At 42.0% G+C, this 20,631-nt stretch overlaps 1 protein-coding gene across 1 annotated transcript in view; it reads right to left on the reverse strand.

The window, feature by feature from the left end:
* Positions 1–3,254: 3,254 nt before the first annotated feature.
* pik3c2b (phosphatidylinositol-4-phosphate 3-kinase, catalytic subunit type 2 beta) overlaps positions 3,255–20,631 on the reverse strand; it is a 75,685-nt gene continuing 58,308 nt past the window's right edge. Inside the window, 15 exon segments of the mRNA XM_071540493.1 lie at positions 3,255–3,446; positions 3,650–3,778; positions 3,920–4,026; positions 5,566–5,650; positions 6,680–6,797; positions 7,022–7,146; positions 8,606–8,807; positions 9,522–9,631; positions 11,133–11,289; positions 13,758–13,927; positions 14,368–14,504; positions 15,727–15,856; positions 16,912–17,004; positions 18,263–18,370; positions 19,424–19,604. Coding sequence (XP_071396594.1) covers positions 3,255–3,446; positions 3,650–3,778; positions 3,920–4,026; positions 5,566–5,650; positions 6,680–6,797; positions 7,022–7,146; positions 8,606–8,807; positions 9,522–9,631; positions 11,133–11,289; positions 13,758–13,927; positions 14,368–14,504; positions 15,727–15,856; positions 16,912–17,004; positions 18,263–18,370; positions 19,424–19,604 — 2,044 coding nt within the window.

Below are 20,631 nucleotides of genomic sequence, written 5' to 3' on the forward strand. Positions count from 1 at the left end.
GATTAAAGTCAGAATTCTGAGTTTAAAGTCAGAATTCTGAGTTCTGACTTTATTCTCAGAATTCTGACTTTATATTCAGAACTTTAAACTCAGAACTCGGACTTTAAACTCAGAATTCTGACTTTAATCTCAGAACTCAAATACATGTTTTCCACGTGGCCCTAATCCTCTTCTGTAGATAGACAATAAGTGTACTATGCAGACAATTTGATCCTTGAACTACTTTAGGTATTAAACTATAGCTTACAGATATCTACACAAGGTCAAAGCACAAAAGGAAAGGAGGCATAAACAGAAGAATACTTGGAGCTTGTTTTTGGAGAAAACCCGACTTCGCACCAACATCCTGTGCAGAATACCGACGAGAGCAGTTTTCACTTCAGCACACAACAAATGCAAACAACCTTTTCCCACGTGGAGAAAGTCATTTAAGTTCCCCGTGACTTTTTAAATGCTACTTGGCTTAATGATAAACCCAGAATGGCGGTGAAATCGCAAGAAAGCGTTCATGAAAATAAGCAAAACTCGGTGAAAATAACAGGCAAGTATGATTTAAAACGGGAATTACGTGTACAAACGAATACCTTGAAAGGGCAGTCAATGCTCCAATGAGTCAAAAAAGGAATAAAATGATTCCTCTGTACATGCTGGCAAGGCAACTTTTTCTTTGTCAAGGACACCAGTGTGATATGAACATTACATGAGTTTGTAGAATTTGAAGTTTGACAAACTCTCTGGACCAAATTAGGCGATTTTCCAGTGAACTCGAGCAGAGTTTCCGATCTGGAAGCTGGATTGTTTGTAATATGAGAGGACAAGCCAGTCAGTCTTAAATGGGGACAGTACATTATGTTCTAGCGTTACATAAACTGCCACAAACCGAAACCTCGGCAACGTCAAAAACATGACGTGACGTGAGACCCAACCAAGTTGCAACAGTGGTCTTGCAGGAACTTGTCGTTTTCTTCCAGGTATGAACAAGAGCAGTCATGAAAAATGTGCTGCCCCCCGGCACTCTGATTTCATAAAAAAAAAAAAAAGCATCATCCTTTCGTTATGATTCTCAGGAATTACTACCGTTAAATATAAGTTGAAAAAGCAGAATTAAAAAGGGAACAAAAAGGTGTGTTAACTGATATCAAAACGGCACGGCATGCAATCGCGGGGTTTGGAGAATCCTTCATCTATTCTCTCTCTCTCTCTCTCTTCCGCAAAATAAGCGCCTCGGCTCTTTTAACATTCGCCCTGTTAAGAAAAATATTCGACATATCTCGGTTAATCTTCAATGTACAGCGCTACATTTTGAAACGCTAAAGTAGAGTTTACGACGCGGGCCGTGTGCTCGACTTCCGGCCGCTAAAGAAGCTAACACCGTACACGACTTTAGCACGACAGCTAGCAACGGATACGCGACAGGCGAAAGCTCTTCCCTATGTACAGGAAAAAAAAAAAAGGGTTACGCGCCTCAAAAGTGGAACGTCTCCTCCTCCTCCTCATAACCAGCTTTCTCGTGTTGGAAAACACAAAAAACAAGGCCAAGGTGTGTGTGTGTTTTGTTAGACATTTTTGCGACGCGCTAAGCTATACAGCGGCTACGACAAAAAAAAAGCAACGTTAAGTCGTAGAAACGTCCCGGCAGAGTCTACGCTTCTTCTTTGTGGTTCGGTAGCGGAGTCGTCCCATACCATAGGCAGGTTATACAACGGTACAAAAACAAGTCCCACCTTCGCTCTCGACTCCGAAAGACTGAGGCGGACAACAATCCACGTATCACGGCTACACCGACACATTCGGGCGATAGAAGGAAAAAGAAAAAGAAAAATCATCGCCGCGCACACCGAATCGAGCTCTAAATCGAGCCGCGTTATCGTCCGGAGTTAAGGAATCACATTTGGAAAAAACAGAAATAAGTTAAAAAGAAAAAGAACTCGGCGGCCAGTTGTTTTAAGGTCCTTCCGCGTCGCGCTTGGGGTTTTTTTTTTCCGTGGACGGACTCGACGGCTCTTCTGATGCTAGGAGGGACCAGGTCCGAACAGTTTAACGCTTCGAGAAAGTGCTGCGGGAGAAAGACAGCATTTCTTTCTTTCCTTCCTTCCTCCTCTTCCTCTGATCCAGAATACGGGGTCGTTCTTTCTTTTTGCCGGATTAAGAGCGGAGCGGTCGAGCCGTTGATCGAAAGTAAAACTCGATAGAAAAAATGTAGAGTCCACATTACACACGCACACGTTTGTATTACTAACCTCCGACTGACTTACATTCGTTTTCTAACCTTAACCCTTACCCTAACCTAAGCCTACGGTAATACTAATTCTAACCTTAATCCGCTGATTCAGGCCGATGAGACAGGTGTATTTTTTACATAAACATTACGCCTGGCGCGCTTTTAAAGATGCGACGTGTAGCATTTTGCGGTTCTCAAAATTAAGACCGCATTTCCCAGTAAACCCTGTTGCTTCCTACTGTAAAAACGGCTCTAGTCTCACACCCTGTTTTTTTGTTTTGAAGAATACGAAGGAAAAGAGCCAATCGCAGCCTAATCTACATTCCAGGTAAGCTAACGTTAAAAGTTGCACCTTGATTTTCCACGCAAGTAGCTTCAAAGTTTCCATACCGTACGACAATGTCACATATTCTGTATCTGCTTGTTCCAGCGCTTCATTGAAGCTATAGCGCACACACCCGAGATGCCATGTTTTTATGGCTACGCCATTACATAAAAAAAAATTAAAAAAAATCTAGATGTCTTGTGCATCATTTCATACACGTTTCCCTGTAATTCAGCATGACACGTTTGGTATCTTTGGAAACCTTGGGATCTTGACTCGATTTTAAAATACAGTTCTGTGGAAGAGGTGGAACTGGAATAAAGTTGTGTATTACTGGTAATAGCTATAAGTAATAGGACTCCTGTTTTGTGCCATAAAGCAATCCAGCAGATTTCCCACCAAATCCAACCTGGTGGCCCACAATGTAAAAAGCAGTGTAGAGGCTACCAATCTTTTCAGTGATGGTCTTTTTTGTTTACTGTAATTATACTAACGGTAATGATTTATTGATGTCAAAATGCTACACGGAGCACCTTTAACCCTAAACCCAAGCCCCGACCTAAAGTAGTCCCTTGTGCTAGTGAGGATCGGCCAAAGTGTCCTCACTTTGGAGGATTTCCCTCATCTTTCTATCCTTGTGAGGACACACACACGCACACACACACACACACTCTTCCACTATATTTCCTTGCGGCCGTCTTGTCTCTATCAGCGGGTGGACTCGGCGCCCGTCGTGCCCAGCTGGTGCCAGTCCACCCAGTGCTGGCCGGGCACCAGCTTCTTGAGGGGGATGAAGGTCTCTCCCAGCAAGGTGTTCTCCCAGAAGGCCCCGTCGCCCAGCACCCGAAGGTGGATCACCCTCTGGTCCAGGTCGCCCCGCGGGATACGCTCGTACACCAACTGGGTGGGGAGTGGTAGGAAGACGGGAACGGAAAGGGATGTAGGAATGGAAGGGATGGGAAGGGAAGACGGGATGAAAAGAAAATATGAAATATCAGTAACAGCATTTGCCTTCAAAAACCCATATGTGTCGAATCCCAGTCCAAACACCATCGTATTTCTTCTGTTCTCTACTGTTTTATCAGACGGGAACTGTAGTTTACCATCTCGTTGTAGGTGGGATTGCAGGTCCGTCGCGCCGCCTTGGTCTTCCTCTTGCTGGTCTTCTGGGGGTCTGGTAGGAGGTAGAGCTTGACGTAGGGGTCCGGGTCCGTCCCGTCCTGCAGGGGTTGCTGGAGAGGACACACACACACACACAGGTACGTTTGTTTATATGTCCTCATATAACACATCATAGAATTAATTACCAGTGCCTAATGAGTCAGAATAAACACAAACACACATATCACACACACACACACACACACACTGACCAGGCCTCGAATGTGCATGACCATGATGAAGAGTTTGTCGCTCTTGTAGGAAATGGAGAGCTTGACCTCGCCGAGTTCCTTCCCTGAAACCGGAGACCAGGAAATCTCTGCTGAAGAGACAAGAGACAAAAAAATGAGTTCCCCTGACTGCCCTGCAAAGCATTGTGGGTACACAAGTTCAAATGCCTGTATTTTCTTCACATCTCAACATATTAACATGTGGCTTGGTAGATATCTTTGAAATTATGTTCCTGACCAACCTGTAGAATTTCAAGTGGATTGAGTACTTTGCCATGATTTTACAGTCAGTCAAACTTTTTATGCAAATGTTTAAAAAATGGATAGGTTAATAACTTCCCACAATCCATAACATTAGCTAATGTTAGCAGTCAGATACTTCATGTTGTTAATGTTGGTAATTTACTTCCAAACTAACCAGGTCTAACTGTGGAAGTTGTCCAGCTGACAACTAGCTTTAACAGTGGCAGTTTAAACTAGCTTAAGTCAGGGTTAGCTAGCGGCTAACATAAACAATGTGACTGTCAAAGAAGCGCAGGATCAAGATAAATACTGACACCTTGCCAAGAATAAAACCATGGGGGAAAAACCTCCTTAAAATATTTGGGCAAATATATATATTTTTTTGAGCATAAAAATGAACAAATTGAATGAAGACATTGAATATTGGCACAAAACAACGGCTATCCGCAGCTTCCGTACAAAAATATAATTAGCATTACTTAGTAAATAATGGTTAAAAAAACCCCCAAAAAACGTTCAATCTTCCCTGAAAGCGCTGCCTGCATTACAAGAAAAACTATTTTGCGTCCATTCCGCACAAACAGGAAGTCTGACAGATGCTCCTGATGATGAATGATTGATCTGTGTTTGTACTAGGGCTGAACAATTACTCAAAATTTTATTGAAATCGCAATAATGATGTAAACATTATCATTCCCTCTAATATCGCAATTGCAATATCAGTCAAAATAATCGCAATCAGATATTTTTTTTTAAATCGTTCAGCCCTAGTTTGTACACTATGTACTCTATAAATAAAGTTCAAAGCAGAACACAACATTGTTAAAATACAATGCCGGAAATGCTCTACTGTGATGTTGAAAGTGTTGTGTTAAGCAAAACTGTGGATGGTGATGCCTGGACAGTTTTAGTTAGCTTGCATTGTATTTTCCAATTTAACACAAGGGATAGTTGCAATCCTAATGTTAGAGGGAAGTGACATATCCACTGTGTTCATCTAGTTGCTGCCTGCGCTTTGCAATCACCGCTTCAATCACCACGCAACAAATAGACTGAATGTCCCCACATGTCCGCACAGGCCTTTTTTAAGGTTATGTGTGTGTGTTTGTCTAGTTTGTCTAGAGTCTATTCCGGTCAGCGAGGCCACCGGGCTTTGGCTGACGCTGGCGGAAACACGGTGGACTTTGAACCCCTTTACGGTGTACGTGTGTGTGTGTGTGTGTGTGTGTGTGTGTATGTCTATTTATGGTGCACTTTGACCATGTGCTGTGCTGTAAATGTCATTTCACGTGTAATTCTTAACAATCGATCGTTTAAATGAATCACTGAGTGTCACCCAACTGTACTGTGCCTGTGTGTGTGTGTGTGTGTGTGTGTGTGTGTACCAGCTGGTTTCTGCAGAGTGTTGACCACTGTCCCCGGTCTCTCGTCTCTCGGCAGAGGGTGGAAGAAAGTGTAGATGAGGTCACACTGAAGAGAGACAGAGGTTTTTAGTCCTATGTACTAAGGGTATGCATACATTTGGAAGCAGTGTATAAATTCATACATGCTAATAATAAGGCTGATTTCAACATGTCCATAAATTCGAGTTGTAACTCTGTATGCAAACACATTTACAGTATATAGAAGTGCCATTACATTCATTGGTCCTGCCAAGTTTCTGACACTGGATAGGCCTGATATAGCTGGTTACATTCCCCGCCCTCTGTGTGTGTGTGTGTGTGTGTGTGTGTGTGTGTGTGTGTGCGCGTGTGTGTTTTGTACACTGATAAGAGCCTTCTTCCTTAGGGAGGGGCTGATTTCTAAGAAACCAGTGGGTAAAAATGAAAGCACACATACAGTGCACACTGTAGACTATTGCACAAGCTTAAATATTAATAGACCTTATGGAGATAACAGATATACACTGTTACTGACATCACAGTTTAACTTTGCAGTGTGTACAAGGTATATTCATCTGTCAGTGGTTCTCAACGTGGGGTCCGAGGACCACCAGGGGTCCTTGAGAGGGCTCACGGGGGTCCCCAGCAAATTGATAAATTGTTGAACTTCACTATTATTTAATTTACAAGAAGTTAACACAATAAGAGAATGTAGAAGAATGACTGTTTTGATCATAGTTTCACTGTTATCTCTCTACCTACAATACAGATAGTCATGGAATTCTGGACAAAATCATATCTAACAATAAAAAATATTCTCAGAGAGACAAAATCTCATCAAATGGGGGTCCGTGGCCCTAATGTGGACTAAATTAAGGGTCCGTGATATGAAAAGGGTTGAGAATCACTGATCTATGTAATGTCTTAGGAAGTGAAAAACAGAATAAAACGCCTTATGGGATGAAAGGAGGGAAAAAGGGGGAGTCTCTGTGAGGTGTGTGTGTGTTTAATATGATCTCTCAGACCATAACAAGTACCTTTCAGCAAGTGTGCATTATACAATGACATGCAGCACAAGTCACTAGTATTAAATGGTGAGATTAGAGAGATGACTGACCTGGGCGACCTCGGGGGCGGCGTGCACCAGATGCCAGACGTAACCGTTCAGCTCGTCTTTCCTCCTATCGGCCGTTGCCTCACCCCGCGAGCGGCCAATCACAAAGCGGCTAGGGAAACTGGGGTGGGGGGGTGGGGGGGTGGGATAAAGGGAGAGGAAGGTTATATAGGAAAGACGAGAGATACCAACTTCCCATTTGGAAATGCTGTACATCTTCGCCTTTCACTGTATTTTGTAGGTGTATTTAGAACTGTGTGATTGGAGAGAAGTAAAACCTTGATTGTGTGTGTGTGTGTGTGTGTGTGTGTGTGTGTGTGTGTGTGTGTGTGTGTGTGTGTATACCTAGGTAGCTTGGAGGAAGGGAAGATGAGCCGTAGCTTGCTGTGCAGTTCATGAAACTCTTCAAAGCTCCTCTGGACCAACGCCGCCCCCTGCTGGCCCTCCCTCTCCACCTTGACCACAAAGGCCTGTATAGGAAACAACAGAACACACCTAACATTAGCTTCAGCTATAGTCCCAGGGTTCCCAAACTGGGGTCCGGGAACACCCAAGGGTCCTTCGAGGGATTCCAAGGGGTCCCCTGGCAAAATGAGGAATAGTTTAATGTCACAGTTATTTCATCCGCTAGAAGTGCACACAATGACAGAAGGCATAAGGATAACTGTTTGGATCCTAGGCTTCACTGTCCCCATCTGGAATTAAGTCAGAGTACATCAAAAGCAGAAAATGACATTAAAACACAATGTTATGCTACTAGAGACAATATGCATGGTGAGCTTTCATGTGTTCTTTTATGGCAATTTGGGAGATTGTGAATTGATTTTCCACCAAATCACATAATTATTTCAAGATGGACTGATGGGTCCAGTTTCTAAAACAGAAGAAAGGAAAATTGAACTGTTTCCAATGGAAAGCGGGTCATTAGGGCTGAAAATCCTTCAAGTACCAGCCTAAGTTTTACCCTGCTGCTCAGATGAGCCTTTGACATTGTAGGACACAGATCAGGACTTAGTTTTTCAATTTTGCTTGCAATTCAAAAAAAATGTGAGTGAGTTCATGGCATTCTTCCTCCTGTCTTAGTAATGAAAAAATTATTAGGAGGGTCAGGTCCCAGAGCTGAAACAACTCACTGACAGGGTTATTAACAGATTAATAAGGAGAACAGATTATTATCATCCCATTTGCACTCTACACCAGGGTGTCTGCAGGTTTTATAAAATAAAATTGATTACTTTTTAAGACCTTTTAAATACCAGTCAGCAGAGGTGTGACCAAGTCAACTTTGCTCGAGTCCCAAGTCAGTCTCAAATCTTGAGGCACAGGTCTAAATGTAGATTAGCAAGTCAAGTCCAAGTCAATGTCAAGTCTCAAGTCTAAATATAGATTACCAAGTCAAGTCCAAGTCATTAATGTCAAGTCTCAAGTCTAAGTCAAGTCAGAACAAATCAAGAGTCCAGTATCAATTTAATATCTTAAAGAAAACTAAATATCTAGGACTTTTCAATGCAATATGGTTTTAATAGGATAAAAACTTGGTAAGAGCATCATGAGTTTGATTTCTAGAATCAGTTTCAACTTCAATAAATTCAATCATTCCATACAAATTCAGAAAACAGAATTTAAATTCAGGTCGTCTGCTGGAACAAATCTCATCACTTTCAATCTAAGTCATTTTACACAAACACAAGATCTCAAGTCAAGACTTTAGAAACCTTTTCAAGTCATCAGAGTACAAGTCAGAGTCGAGTCCCAAGTCACCAGAACCCAAGTCAAGTCCCAAGTCACCAGAACCCAAGTCAAGTCCCAAGTCACCAGAACCCAAGTCAAGTCCCAAGTTAGCAGAGTCTGAACCCGTTTTGGCAGTGTAAGAACGATGTTATGGTGCCTGTAGGATCTGAACCATGGACTTGACGGGGTTGAACTCACGTAGCCTTTGCTGGGGTTGTACGTGCGGACGTGGCGGCAGACGTAGAGGTTGCGGATGAGGCCGTCGCTCTTGGCCGTGTGAACCCTCGGGGCGAAGGAGAGCACCGGACGCTCCTCGGACGAGGCGAACTTCATCTGGGCCAGGTTGTGGATGAAGAAGTTGAGCTTGGTGGCCACGCTGCCCAGACTGGACTCTATCAGCCTGGTTAGAGAGGGGTAAAAAAAAAAAAGGGGAAAGATTTCAGGGGTTTGAGTTGAACATCCATTTACTGACCAAATCAAGGAATGGACCGGTCATGGAGAGGATTCCTTTGGATTCCATATGCTGAAGACCAGACCAAAAACATACAAAAATAAATAAATAAAGTAAAGAAACAAGGACGGGATTTGCTTCTCCTAGGTATGTAAGGTAACTGCAATCATTACTTGAGCTATTTGTTAAATTTAAAGGAATAGTTCATCCAAAAATGAAAATTCAGTCAGGTTTGGTAATGCAGAAGCTAAAAGCAATGGAGGAAGACTCTATTCGCATTAAATCATGGATAAAATTAAGTTGTTTTCCACTCATAGAGCGGATTGTATGGTTTGACATTTTTGGGGCCGCTACAGAGTCGTGCCGGGAAGCCAGACTTTTCATTTTTGGGTGAACTATTCCTTTAATCTCATCTGGAGTGACCATATCAGCCCTTTTTGGTTGCCATGTTGAACTTGTTAGTGTTGTTTGTATGGGAAGCAAATCGTAGGCTTTACAGTGATGTCTGACCAAATGACACACCTCTGTCTGTAATTTGCCCTTGGCTAAAAACTGTCCAGAGTGATGAGTGCCATAACAGAGAATGGCTATGGCTGAATGAGATAGAGGAGGTCTGTGTGTCTGTGTGTGTGTGTGTGTGTGTGTGTGTGTGTGTTTTGTTACCTGGTGAAGTACATGGTGGCGTCGGCCTCAGACTCATGGGGTCTCAAGGCGTCGTAGACGTACTTGAGGTCCTCCAAGTCGGACAGCTCTGGGATACCACAGGACAGCATCTACACACACACACACACACACACACACACACACACACACACCAGGTGGACACGTATCAGGATGTGTTTAGTTTAGTTTAGTTTATTTGCAATTTTTTTTTTAAAAGAAAAGTCAGACAGAAAAAGTAAACAGAAATAAAGTTACATGTGCAGGTGAGGTAGAAACCCACTACGGGCTTATCTAAAAACCTCACCTAAAAGAGAGAAAAAAATATATATATATATCTAAATAAAATTGAAAAAATAACGATACAAAATAAAATATCAATTAACATGCCTAATCACATTGTAAAAATTAAAATAATATAGGCTGCTATACATAACGGCAAAAAAGGTTAAAAACAAAAATCAAGATTATTCAATAGAAAATCTTTTTGACGTGTGTGATCACACCGCTCAGAGAAAACTTATGTGACTCGGCTGATTGTTGATTGTTGTTGGATTCAGGATGGGAGGAACAATGTGGATTCTGTCCTGATTGCGCAACAGTGGACATAGTATTCACTATTTTAATAATACTGTACTGAAGTGACCTTAGAATTGGCCCGGTATGTGCTAAAGCAATGAATGAAAATCCATGTTTGTTTGTTTGTTTTGTATTTTATTTTTTATGATTTATGTATTTATTTATATATTTTGGAGTATTTGAAGATATTCATACACTATCCCAATATTTTATTTATATATACAGCTCTGGAAAAAATTAAGAGACCACTGCAAAATTATCAGTTTCTGTGGTTTTACTATTTATAGGTATGTGTTTGAGTAAAATTAGTAAAATGAACATTTTTGTTTTATTATATGAACTACTTTTCTCCCAAATTCCAAATAAAAATATTATCATTTAGAGCATTTATTTGCAGAACAGACAACTGCAGACAACTGGTCAAAATAACAAAAAAGATGCAAAGAAAACAAGTTCATATTCATTAAAGTTAAGAGTTAAAACAGTTAAAACAGTTAAAACATTAGTATTGTGTTGTTTAAAAATGAATATGAACTTGTTTTCTTTGCATTATTCGAGGTCTGATAACACTGCATCTTTTTTGTTATTTTGAGTTGTCATTTTCTGCAAATAAATGCTCTAAACGACAATATTTTTATTTGGAATTTGGGAGAAATGTTGTCAGTAGTTTATAGAATAAAACAAAAATGTTCATTTTACTCAAAACACATACCTATACAACAAGAGAAACTGATAATTTTGCAATGGTCTCTTAATTTTTTCCAGAGCTGTATATATATATATATGTATATATTTGCTATTTTGCCAATAAAAAGAATAAAAAAAAAAGGAAATAAAAAAAAAGAATGTGTGTGGAGTAGCTGTGAATGAACTGAATCAACCGTGATGCGTAAACATTGCATGAATTCAGGAGGCATGGGCGGACCGGAAACCATGAGTAAATATTAATAAACGCTAAGAAGATATGCGTACGTTTGCACAGCAGAGAGTGTGTATATATGTGTGTGTGTGTGTGTGTGTGTGTTGGATACCCACCAGGCCCAGCAGGTTGAGGAAGAGGTGTGTGTGCTTGCGGATCAGGTTGTAGGCCTCGCAGCAGAGGTCCACAAAGTCGTGGAAGCGGCTGGAGGGCTTGTCCCCGCCGTTGATGACGTAGGCCATGTCGGAGGTGAAGACGAAGGGGGCGCGGTCCCTGCCGGTCACATGACACGGAGAACACATGAACACATCAGTCGCAACGCGGTAATATCTGAATTGACCAGTTCCATTCCAGGGGCATTTCTGCGAGTGCTTACCAATTGAAAAACCTCAGCGATAAAGCAATTTCCACAGACAATTTGTATGTGGAAATTTGCTTGATGCACAGAAAATCAGCCAGTCCTTCACAATCCATTTCAAAAACTGAGTCTCTATTGAAAAGGAATATTTATCATTATGTTACATAGTCCAGAAAATACTAGAGCTGCAACGATTAATCGATTAGTTGTCAACTATTAAATTAATCGCCAACTATTTTGATAATCGATTAATCGGTTTGAGTCATTTTTTAAGAAAAATAAGTCAAAATTCTCTGATTCCAGCTTCTTAAATGTGAATATTTTCTGGTTTCCTTCCTCCTCTATGACAGTAAACTGAATATCTTTGGGTTGTGGACAAAACAAGACATTTGAGGACGTCATCTTGGGCTTTGGGAAACACTGATCCACATTTTTCACCATTTTCTGACATTTTATAGACCAAACAACTAATCGATTAATCGAGAAAATAATCGACAGTGAAAATAATCGTTAGTTGCAGCCCTAGAAAATACCAACAAGTAATTTTTTTCTCATGTTTCTTTCTCATGTTAATCTTCATATCTTAGGCTGGGAATACACTACACAACTTTAAGGCAGATTCTAGCCACAATATGGCATCACAACTGACTTTCAAGTGTAAGAAATAAAATGAATACTGTGTTTTTTTTTTATATGAATAACACACTCTGTTCTTTTGTTCTTTGTTCTCAAAGAACAAAGAGTCTTTTTTAGAGTGTCTTTCTTTCTCTACCACGGTGAGGTAATCAGTGCATGTATGCGTGCGCGTGTGCTATATATGGTTATGAAATGATTTTGAGTGTTCTTATAGGCGAATAACAGTTGATGCGATTCATACGTGTGTTTCCGTGTGTCCCATATTAGGTGAGGTTTTTGGTTTTTTCCCCATAAGGTGTCAAGTTTTATAAAGTTCAATCCAAAGACTGTAAAAAAAAAAGGACTTTAGAAATGTGAAATATGAAAATGAAAAAAAAACAAAAAAAAACTCCTGGCCTACATCTCCCAGTGTCCCTGATGACTTGGAAGTCCCTGGCCTACATCTCCCAGTGTCCCTGATGACTTGGAAGTCCCCCTGGGCCTACATCTCCCAGTGTTCCTGATGACTTGGAAGTCTCCCTGGGCCTACATCTCCCAGTGTTCCTGATGACTTGGAAGTCCCTGGCCTACATCTCCCAGTGTTCCTGATGACTTGGAAGTCCCCTGGGCCTACATTCCCCAGTGTTCCTGATGACTTGGAAGTCCCTGGCCTACATCTCCCAGTGTTCCTGATGACTTGGAAGAGTCCCTGGCCTACATCTCCCAGTGTTCCTGATGACTTGGAAGTCCCTGGCCTACATTTCCCAGTGTTCCTGATGACTTGGAAGTCCCTGGCCTACATCTCCCAGTGTTCCTGATGACTTGGAAGTCCCCCTGGGCCTACATTTCCCAGTGTTCCTGATGACTTGGAAGTCCCTGGCCTACATTTCCCAGTGTTCCTGATGACTTGGAAGTCCCTGGCCTACATTTCCCAGTGTTCCTGATGACTTGGAAGTCCCTTGGCCTACATCTCCCAGTGTCCCTGATGACTTGGAAGTCCCTGGCCTACATCTCCCAGTGTTCCTGATGACTTGGAAGTCCCCTGGGCCTACATCTCCCAGTGTTCCTGATGACTTGGAAGTCCCCTGGGCCTACATCTCCCAGTGTTCCTGATGACTTGGAAGTCCCCCTGGGCCTACATCTCCCAGTGTTCCTGATGACTTGGAAGTCCCCCTGGGCCTACATTTCCCAGTGTCCCTGATGACTTGGAAGTCCCCCTGGGCCTACATTTCCCAGTGTCCCTGATGACTTGGAAGTCCCCCTGGGCCTACATCTCCCAGTGTTCCTGATGACTCGGAAGTCCCCCTGGGCCTACATTTCCCAGTGTTCCTGATGACTCGGAAGTCCCCCTGGGCCTACATCTCCCAGTGTTCCTGATGACTTGGAAGTCCCTGGCCTACATCTCCCAGTGTTCCTGATGACTTGGAAGTCCCTGGCCTACATTTCCCAGTGTTCCTGATGACTTGGAAGTCCCCCTGGGCCTACATCTCCCAGTATTCCTGATGACTTGGAAGTCCCTGGCCTACATTTCCCGGTGTTCCTGATGACTTGGAAGTCCCCCTGGGCCTACATTTCCCAGTGTTCCTGATGACTTGGAAGTCCCCCTGGGCCTACATTTCCCAGTGTCCCTGATGACTTGGAAGTCCCTGGCCTACATTTCCCAGTGTTCCTGATGACTTGGAAGTCCCCCTGGGCCTACATCTCCCAGTGTCCCTGATGACTTGGAAGTCCCCCTGGGCCTACATTTCCCAGCATCCCCTGCACTCACCGCTTGATGTTGCCGAACATCTGTGCGTGGCCCAGGAACTTGCCGAAGTCGATGTGGAACATGTGCCCGCTGGCCTTCAGCATGATGTTGTCGTTATGGCGGTCGCAGATCCCCAGGATGTAGGTCGCCACGCAGCAGCCGGCGCACGAGTAGATGAAATTCTCCACCGCCTGGGTTTAGGGAAGACACACACACACACACACAGAGAAACACACACACACACACACACAGAGAAACACACACACACACACACACAGGGTTATTACAGTTTTAGAATCGTCTATTCATTCAATCGTTTGTTCCTCATACGCAAAATTTAAGTGATCATATTTTGATGAAACGTGTGGGAATGAGGCATCTCACCTGTGTGTGTGTGTGTGTGTGTGTGTGTGTGTGTGCACATGTAAACACGGCTAGTCAGTACTACTTTTGCTGTTACCATTGCCAGTGAAAAGTCTCTTAAGTAGGAGCCTGAGCTCAGACTAATTATATGAGCAGCCCTTAAATTACAGCTTGCTCATTTTCTGGAAATACGCTGTAATTACACAGAGACGTAGAACGTGACAGTGTGTGTGTGTGTGTGTGTGTGTGTGCGTGCGTGTGTGTGCACCTTCTCATACTGGTCGTCGGTGGGGTTGTGTTTCTGCAGCCAGTCGGCCAGCGGTCGGTCCTTGAAGGAGCCGGTGACTCCGTGTTCCACCTGGATCTTCCTCAGCGTCTCGGCGTGGGGAATCATCTCCACCATGCCTGGGGTGGGGAGGGGGGGGAGGAGAGGGGATATGAGCAGTTCTCAGTCAAAAACAGCACAGGAATTCAGTTTAAGGTCCTGCATAGGGTTTGATTTACAAAAGCTAGGCTTAGTAGTGAAACCTGTGATAGATGTGGCTCATCACCGGCAGATCAGACTCGTGTGTTTTTTTCTTGCCCTAAATTAGCTGAGTTCTGGTCCTGTTTCTTTAATATGTTAGGCGAAGCCCTCAATATTACACTAGAACCCTGCCCTTTGATAGCCATCTTTGGGGAACCCCTTGTACCAGCCAGTCTTACTAAGAAAGATTCTGATGTTGTTGCCTTTGCCTCACTTATAGCCCGTAGACGTATTCTGTTACAGTGGAAAAGCCCAAATCCACCTCCTACTACATCCTGGCTAAATGATTTAATGTGTTTTCTGTCGCTAGAAAAGGTGAAATATTCCTTAAGAGGCTCGACTGCCAATCTCATATGTGAATACTCTGACCTCTCTGGACCCCAACTGATTCTTAATGCATCCATTCTTCGAAGTGAGCACCCTGGGCATCCCTTTTTTTTTTTTTTCTTTTGTACTTATTTATTTCATTTTATTCACTTTTTGTGTATGCGTTTTATTTATTTTATTTAGTTTTTTTGTATGTGTATGTTTTCTTTTTTGTCTCTTTCTGGGAGTTCAGGATGGATTGGGGGGTTGGAGAAAGGTGTTGTTCTAGTTCTCTGTTCTAACACACCAAAAAAGAGGGAGTGAAAAAAAAAATTGGAACACAGATTTGTATCTGTCTCCAATAAAAATATATATATAAAAAAAATCTGTTCAATGCTGTTGTAAATTTAGAAATACAATCAAGGTTTGTTGCATCCAGGTATGTAGTGAAGGGTAACCCCACCTTTTTATTTGCATATAGACTATAGATTAAATCTTTATAGTACACATTGTACTGAGTAGTATCACATGAAAATAGATGCAAGTTAAATGAAGATAGTGTATTTTAAGGGGGAAAAAGCATAAATTAATGCTTTTACTTATGTATACCAGCCTCTTTTCACCTGAGATATTCCCAGTCTATTCTGTTCAAATCTCACCCCTCCTCATTAGGCATCGTCCCTCTCTTCCTCCTTCCTGTCCTCCTTATCTCTCCCTGGTGGACCAATATTGAAATATGACCATCACTCCATGCCCACTTCCTATCCCTCCCTCCCTCCCTCCGTCCCTCCTCACCTCTTCCCCGGCCGGTGGAGAAGCATTTGAAGATGACCATCCTCATGTCCAGCCCCTCCTGGATCCAGATCTTGTTCATGATGCGGATGATCTGCAGAGTCAGCATGTCCTGCCTCAGATCGTCCCCCGACTGGACAACGACGGCAAGGTCAGAGGTCAGGCATCAGTCAAATATTACAAGATCTCTTGATATTGATATTAATATTGGACCCACGGTTCAATTGTTTGGCTTCAGAAAACTTTATGCTGTACGAGCTGTTTGGAGTACTTCTTTACTATATACATATAGGTGCAAATGCCATGGTAAACACCTGTGCCAGCAACAAGTTTTATAAGTCACACAATCATTTAATTAGGCTATTGACTGTTTGATTGATTTGTCATATTTTTCACCGGACATTTTGGCCAACAATATTTTTATTGGTTGGACAACTGCCCAAAGGAAACCCTGGTCTAAATGCTGTTTCAGAGGCTTTCCCACACTGACAAGAATAAAAGTCTGGAGAAAAACACTGAAAATAGTCACATTTAAAGTTATCAAAATATACACAAAATATCAGTTATTGGCAGTTTCAATCTAAAAATATTGGTTAAATCCTATTCTCCACAGCCACTGATTTCCTCTCCCCAAATGAAAAACTACACCGCAGCAAAATATGTATTATACCTAGTCATGATTTCAGACAGGGAAGAAACAGAAAAACTGTTGGGAACACAGAATGTAGGTCCTTTGATACATTTGATTATTGATTAACTGATTGATTTGATATTATTAAATAAAACTGTAGTTAAGATTAATTGTGCAACCCTAGCTGCCGATCTATTATCCAAACCTAGTCAAGTAATACATGGTAATGAACTGCACTTACATGGCTTCTTTTTGCATGCTCAAACTGTTTTACACAAAGAGAGATTTTAGGTGATAGTTTATATGCTATCACTTGATAACAGTCAATTTTCCAACATTGTAATTAGACTTCCTTGTTTACGCAAGACAGAAGTAATAGTCATTTCCTCATTTTGGATGCAACGATCAGAACGGAAATCTAAAACGTTATTTATCTGCAACTGATGGTTACAAAGTCGCAAGGTCGAAACAGTGATGAGTGTCTCCGATTTGAAGTTGACATTCCCCAAGTGTGTGTGTGTGTGTGTGTGTGTGAGAGTGTGTGTATGCGACGGCACCTTAAAGATGACGTTGATGTTGTCTCCGTGTGGGTCCAGGTTTTGGAAGGAGAGCTTGAGAGGCACAGCGTTGGAGTTGAAGAAGGAACAGGACTACAAAATACAGAGGAGAGGAGAGACAAACACCTCATTATATCTCCAGATGATGAAAGCACCTGCCCACATGCTGCAGACAGTGGCTCACAGATAATCATCCACAGTACATACAGATCCCATCAGACACTTCACATGCATTTAATGGACATTTACATTTTCAGACTCAGAAGAGGATGAAACTAATTATCGGTGTAGGGAAATTGTGTCTTTGCAGCAGCAAAATGTAACAGAAAATTATTCATTATAAAGAAAAACAGAACAATAAGAATAGAGCAAATGGGGTATTCAACATAACACCACCAACAATTATAAAAATATATAAATGAAAAATGAAATGAAAAATTTATGAATTTACATATATTAACATATCTGCAGGGTGTCCAAACTGACACCACTAATACTTAAAGTATAAAAAATATGAAATTATTAAGCTTTAAACATACTTAAAATATTAAATATAAACTGGAATACAGTATAAAAAAATACAAAAAATATCTGAATATATGCAGTATGAAATAAATGGAAAAAAATACATATATGAATATACAACAATGAGACAATATGAGAATCTGAAACAAATATGTTAATTAATTTTACAGCATATATACAGGATGTGTGCTGTTGGCTCTCAACAATACCAGATCATACATGTGTACAGTGCAGATACATACATGGCCTGTATGGCTGTATAAATACAATGTGTATTAAACACTTACACCCAGGTCACAACCAGAACTAGGTTCAATCAACTCTGATACGTTGCATTCTCTCATATAGGGAGAATGTCGTGCCAAACTCCATTCAAAAATCTGTCAATTTAATGCTGCTTTGCTTTCCTGGCAAAGGTGCACACTGTAACTTGTAGAAGAAGACTTCAGACTTCCTGAATCATTAGGAGCATCAAATACACCAAGCAGCATGTATTTCAATTCAAATTTGAACATGTACAATTGCTTCACCTCTTACTCTTCCATCAAAACACACCATGGTGGTTGTAGCAAGCCGACTGAGCCAATTCTAAAAGTCTGAAGTCTGAAGTCATGTTCTACCAGGTGTGTGTGATTCCCAATAAACAAGACCGCATTAAACGACCAGATGTTTGAATGGAGTTTGGCATGATGCTGCCTCTCTGACAAAAGAGGATGGCATGCACCAAGGGCGAATGGGATGGCTGACCCTGCTGGCTTGAAAGAGGAACCTGACTTGATAGTAGATGTGGTGTTGCATAAACATCATCCGTTCTCTCCGGCAGTACCTGGATGTTGATGGCTTTGACCAGCATGGCGGGGTTGAGGGGCAGTCGACAGTTACTGCTGACTGAGAAAAACTGCTTCACCTCCTCTAGACCCTCCCTCAGGATGGCCTGCACACACACACACACACACAAACACACACACACACACACAGACAACAAGCCTGGTGGTTAGCTGAATTACAAAATGGCATTGGGAAGGTCACACTCACAGCAAAATCAAACTGTGACGTCAATAAGCAAATAACACCAACTTCACCTACTTGCTACTGTACAGTCTCTGAATACTGGGTGTGTGAAATGTCTGGAATCATGATACACCACTAACACTCGTTTTTTCTTGCTGCAGGTCCAGACTGTCATTAACAAACCAGTTTTGCTTTCTAGGGCCTCCTGAAGGACATAGTTTATTGTGTGAAAATCCAAAACTAGCAGAGAATTACTAACACTGATCGATATGCTTTGTGAGATACAAAGAAACATGTTTATTATGTTTGTGCTGTAGTAATACTGTAGTAGTAGTAGCAGTAATAGTAGTAGTAGTAGTAGTAGTAGCAGTAGTAGTAGTAGTAGTTGCAGTCGTAGTAGTACTAGTAGTAGTAGCAGTAATAATAGTAGCAGTAGTAGCATTGGCATTAGCGGTAGAAGTAGGATAGTAGCAGCAGTAGCAGTAGTAGTACCAGTAGTAGTTGTAGTCGTAGTGGTACTAGTAGTAGTAGCAGTAGTAGCAGTAGTAGCAGTAGTAGTAGCAGCAGTAGCAGTAGTAGTAGCAGTAGTAGTAGCAGTAGTAGCAGTAGCAGTAGTAGTAGCAGTAATAGCAGTAGTAGTAGCAGTAGTAGTAGCAGTAGTAGTAGCAGTAGTAGTAGTAGCAGTAGTAGTAGCAGTAGTAGCAGTAGCAGTTGTAGTCGTAGTGGTACTAGTAGTACTGGCAGTAATAGTAGTAGTAGTAGTAGTAGTAGTAGTAGTAGTCCTAGTAGTAGCAGCATTGGCAGTAGCAGTAGAAGTAGGATAGTAGCAGCAGTAGCAGTAGTACTAGTGTTAGTAGTGTGTTCTGTGAAGGACTGAGTGATTTGGCTGTGATTACAGGTTATTCAGACACCCTGTATATGTAACTACACATCTCACACACACACACACACACACACACACACACACACACCCTACCTGTCTGCTGGACGGCGTTGCATCTCGTACTTTCTGGGCCACCTTGGCCAGGATGGAGACCAGCCAGCACTGTCGGTCAAACTCCTCCCTGAGGCCTCTGCCCACGCAGCAGAGCAGGGCAGCCAGGAGGTGCTGGTACCTCCCGCTGAACTGGCTGTCCTGCAGGGCGTCCTTCAGCAGCCTGGGGGAGGAGGACGCCCACTTCATGACATTCCTACTCAAATAGCACTACAATATTCCAACAGACGTTTTGCATCACAAATCTCCTGTCAAACACATCTGGCTCCATCATGCGGGTCTACTGGACAATTGGCTGCACCCAAATACTGTCTCAATATATAACAACCAGGCTTCAAAGAGAGAGATAGCTGAAGACTGTTGAAGCTTGTCCTGGTGTGGCTGTAGGTCCATTCAGTAACGTTCTCAGTAAAAGTTTACTGTGACACAGTAAACTGTCTTGTCTTTAGCTCTAGTCTCTACTCCAAAACACTCCGAGTTGTAGCTTGAGAAGAGTCAGCTCAGTTAACCTGAACACACTGTTAGCTAGCTCACTAGCCAGCAAGCTAATTCAGCAATGTAATGTTAATGTTAACATGCACAACTAGCCACTACTACTGCTGGCTTCTACTAGATATGTTAGCTAGTGTGCTAATCAGATGTATTAACAACAAGATGGTGATGGTTAGCTGACCACATACTATGGTTAGCTAGCTAACAAGCTGAAATTATCTAAACACTAAATCAATCACATGTATCAGTGATTGTGTGTCATATGATACTTTATGGAATTCTTTTTTTATCTCCTATGGCATCACTATAATACTCCCATAGAACATTATAGCTAGTTTTTGCTGTCATATTTAAGTTAATATACGGTTGCTGTAGTTGTGACTGGGGTCTAGCCATGCTGCAGCTTGTCTGGTTCACAGCCAGCGTCTCCTCCATTTTAGAACCAGACCAAGCCATCTGGACTACAGCTGTACCAGCCTCCCTCCACAACCAGGCCAGACCGAGCCAGGCCGGGCCAAAATAAAGGTTGCTGTACACATGTTTAATAATTAAAAGTCGTTCTGAGATATTAAAGTCCTGCGAAATTCTCGTTTTTATTGATTTTGGCGACATTTTGATAAGCAGTCATTGCTTTGGTGTTTTAAAGTGGTCCAACATACTGTAATATTAAAGACACTCAATGTAGACCGCGGCTTCTC

This window comes from Centroberyx affinis, unplaced genomic scaffold (assembly GCF_046629955.1).
Source record: "Centroberyx affinis isolate AG114_WGS23_722 - 3 ecotype Tasmania unplaced genomic scaffold, CSIRO-AGI_Caff_v1 ptg003646l_1, whole genome shotgun sequence".
Lineage (NCBI taxonomy): Eukaryota > Metazoa > Chordata > Actinopteri > Beryciformes > Berycidae > Centroberyx > Centroberyx affinis.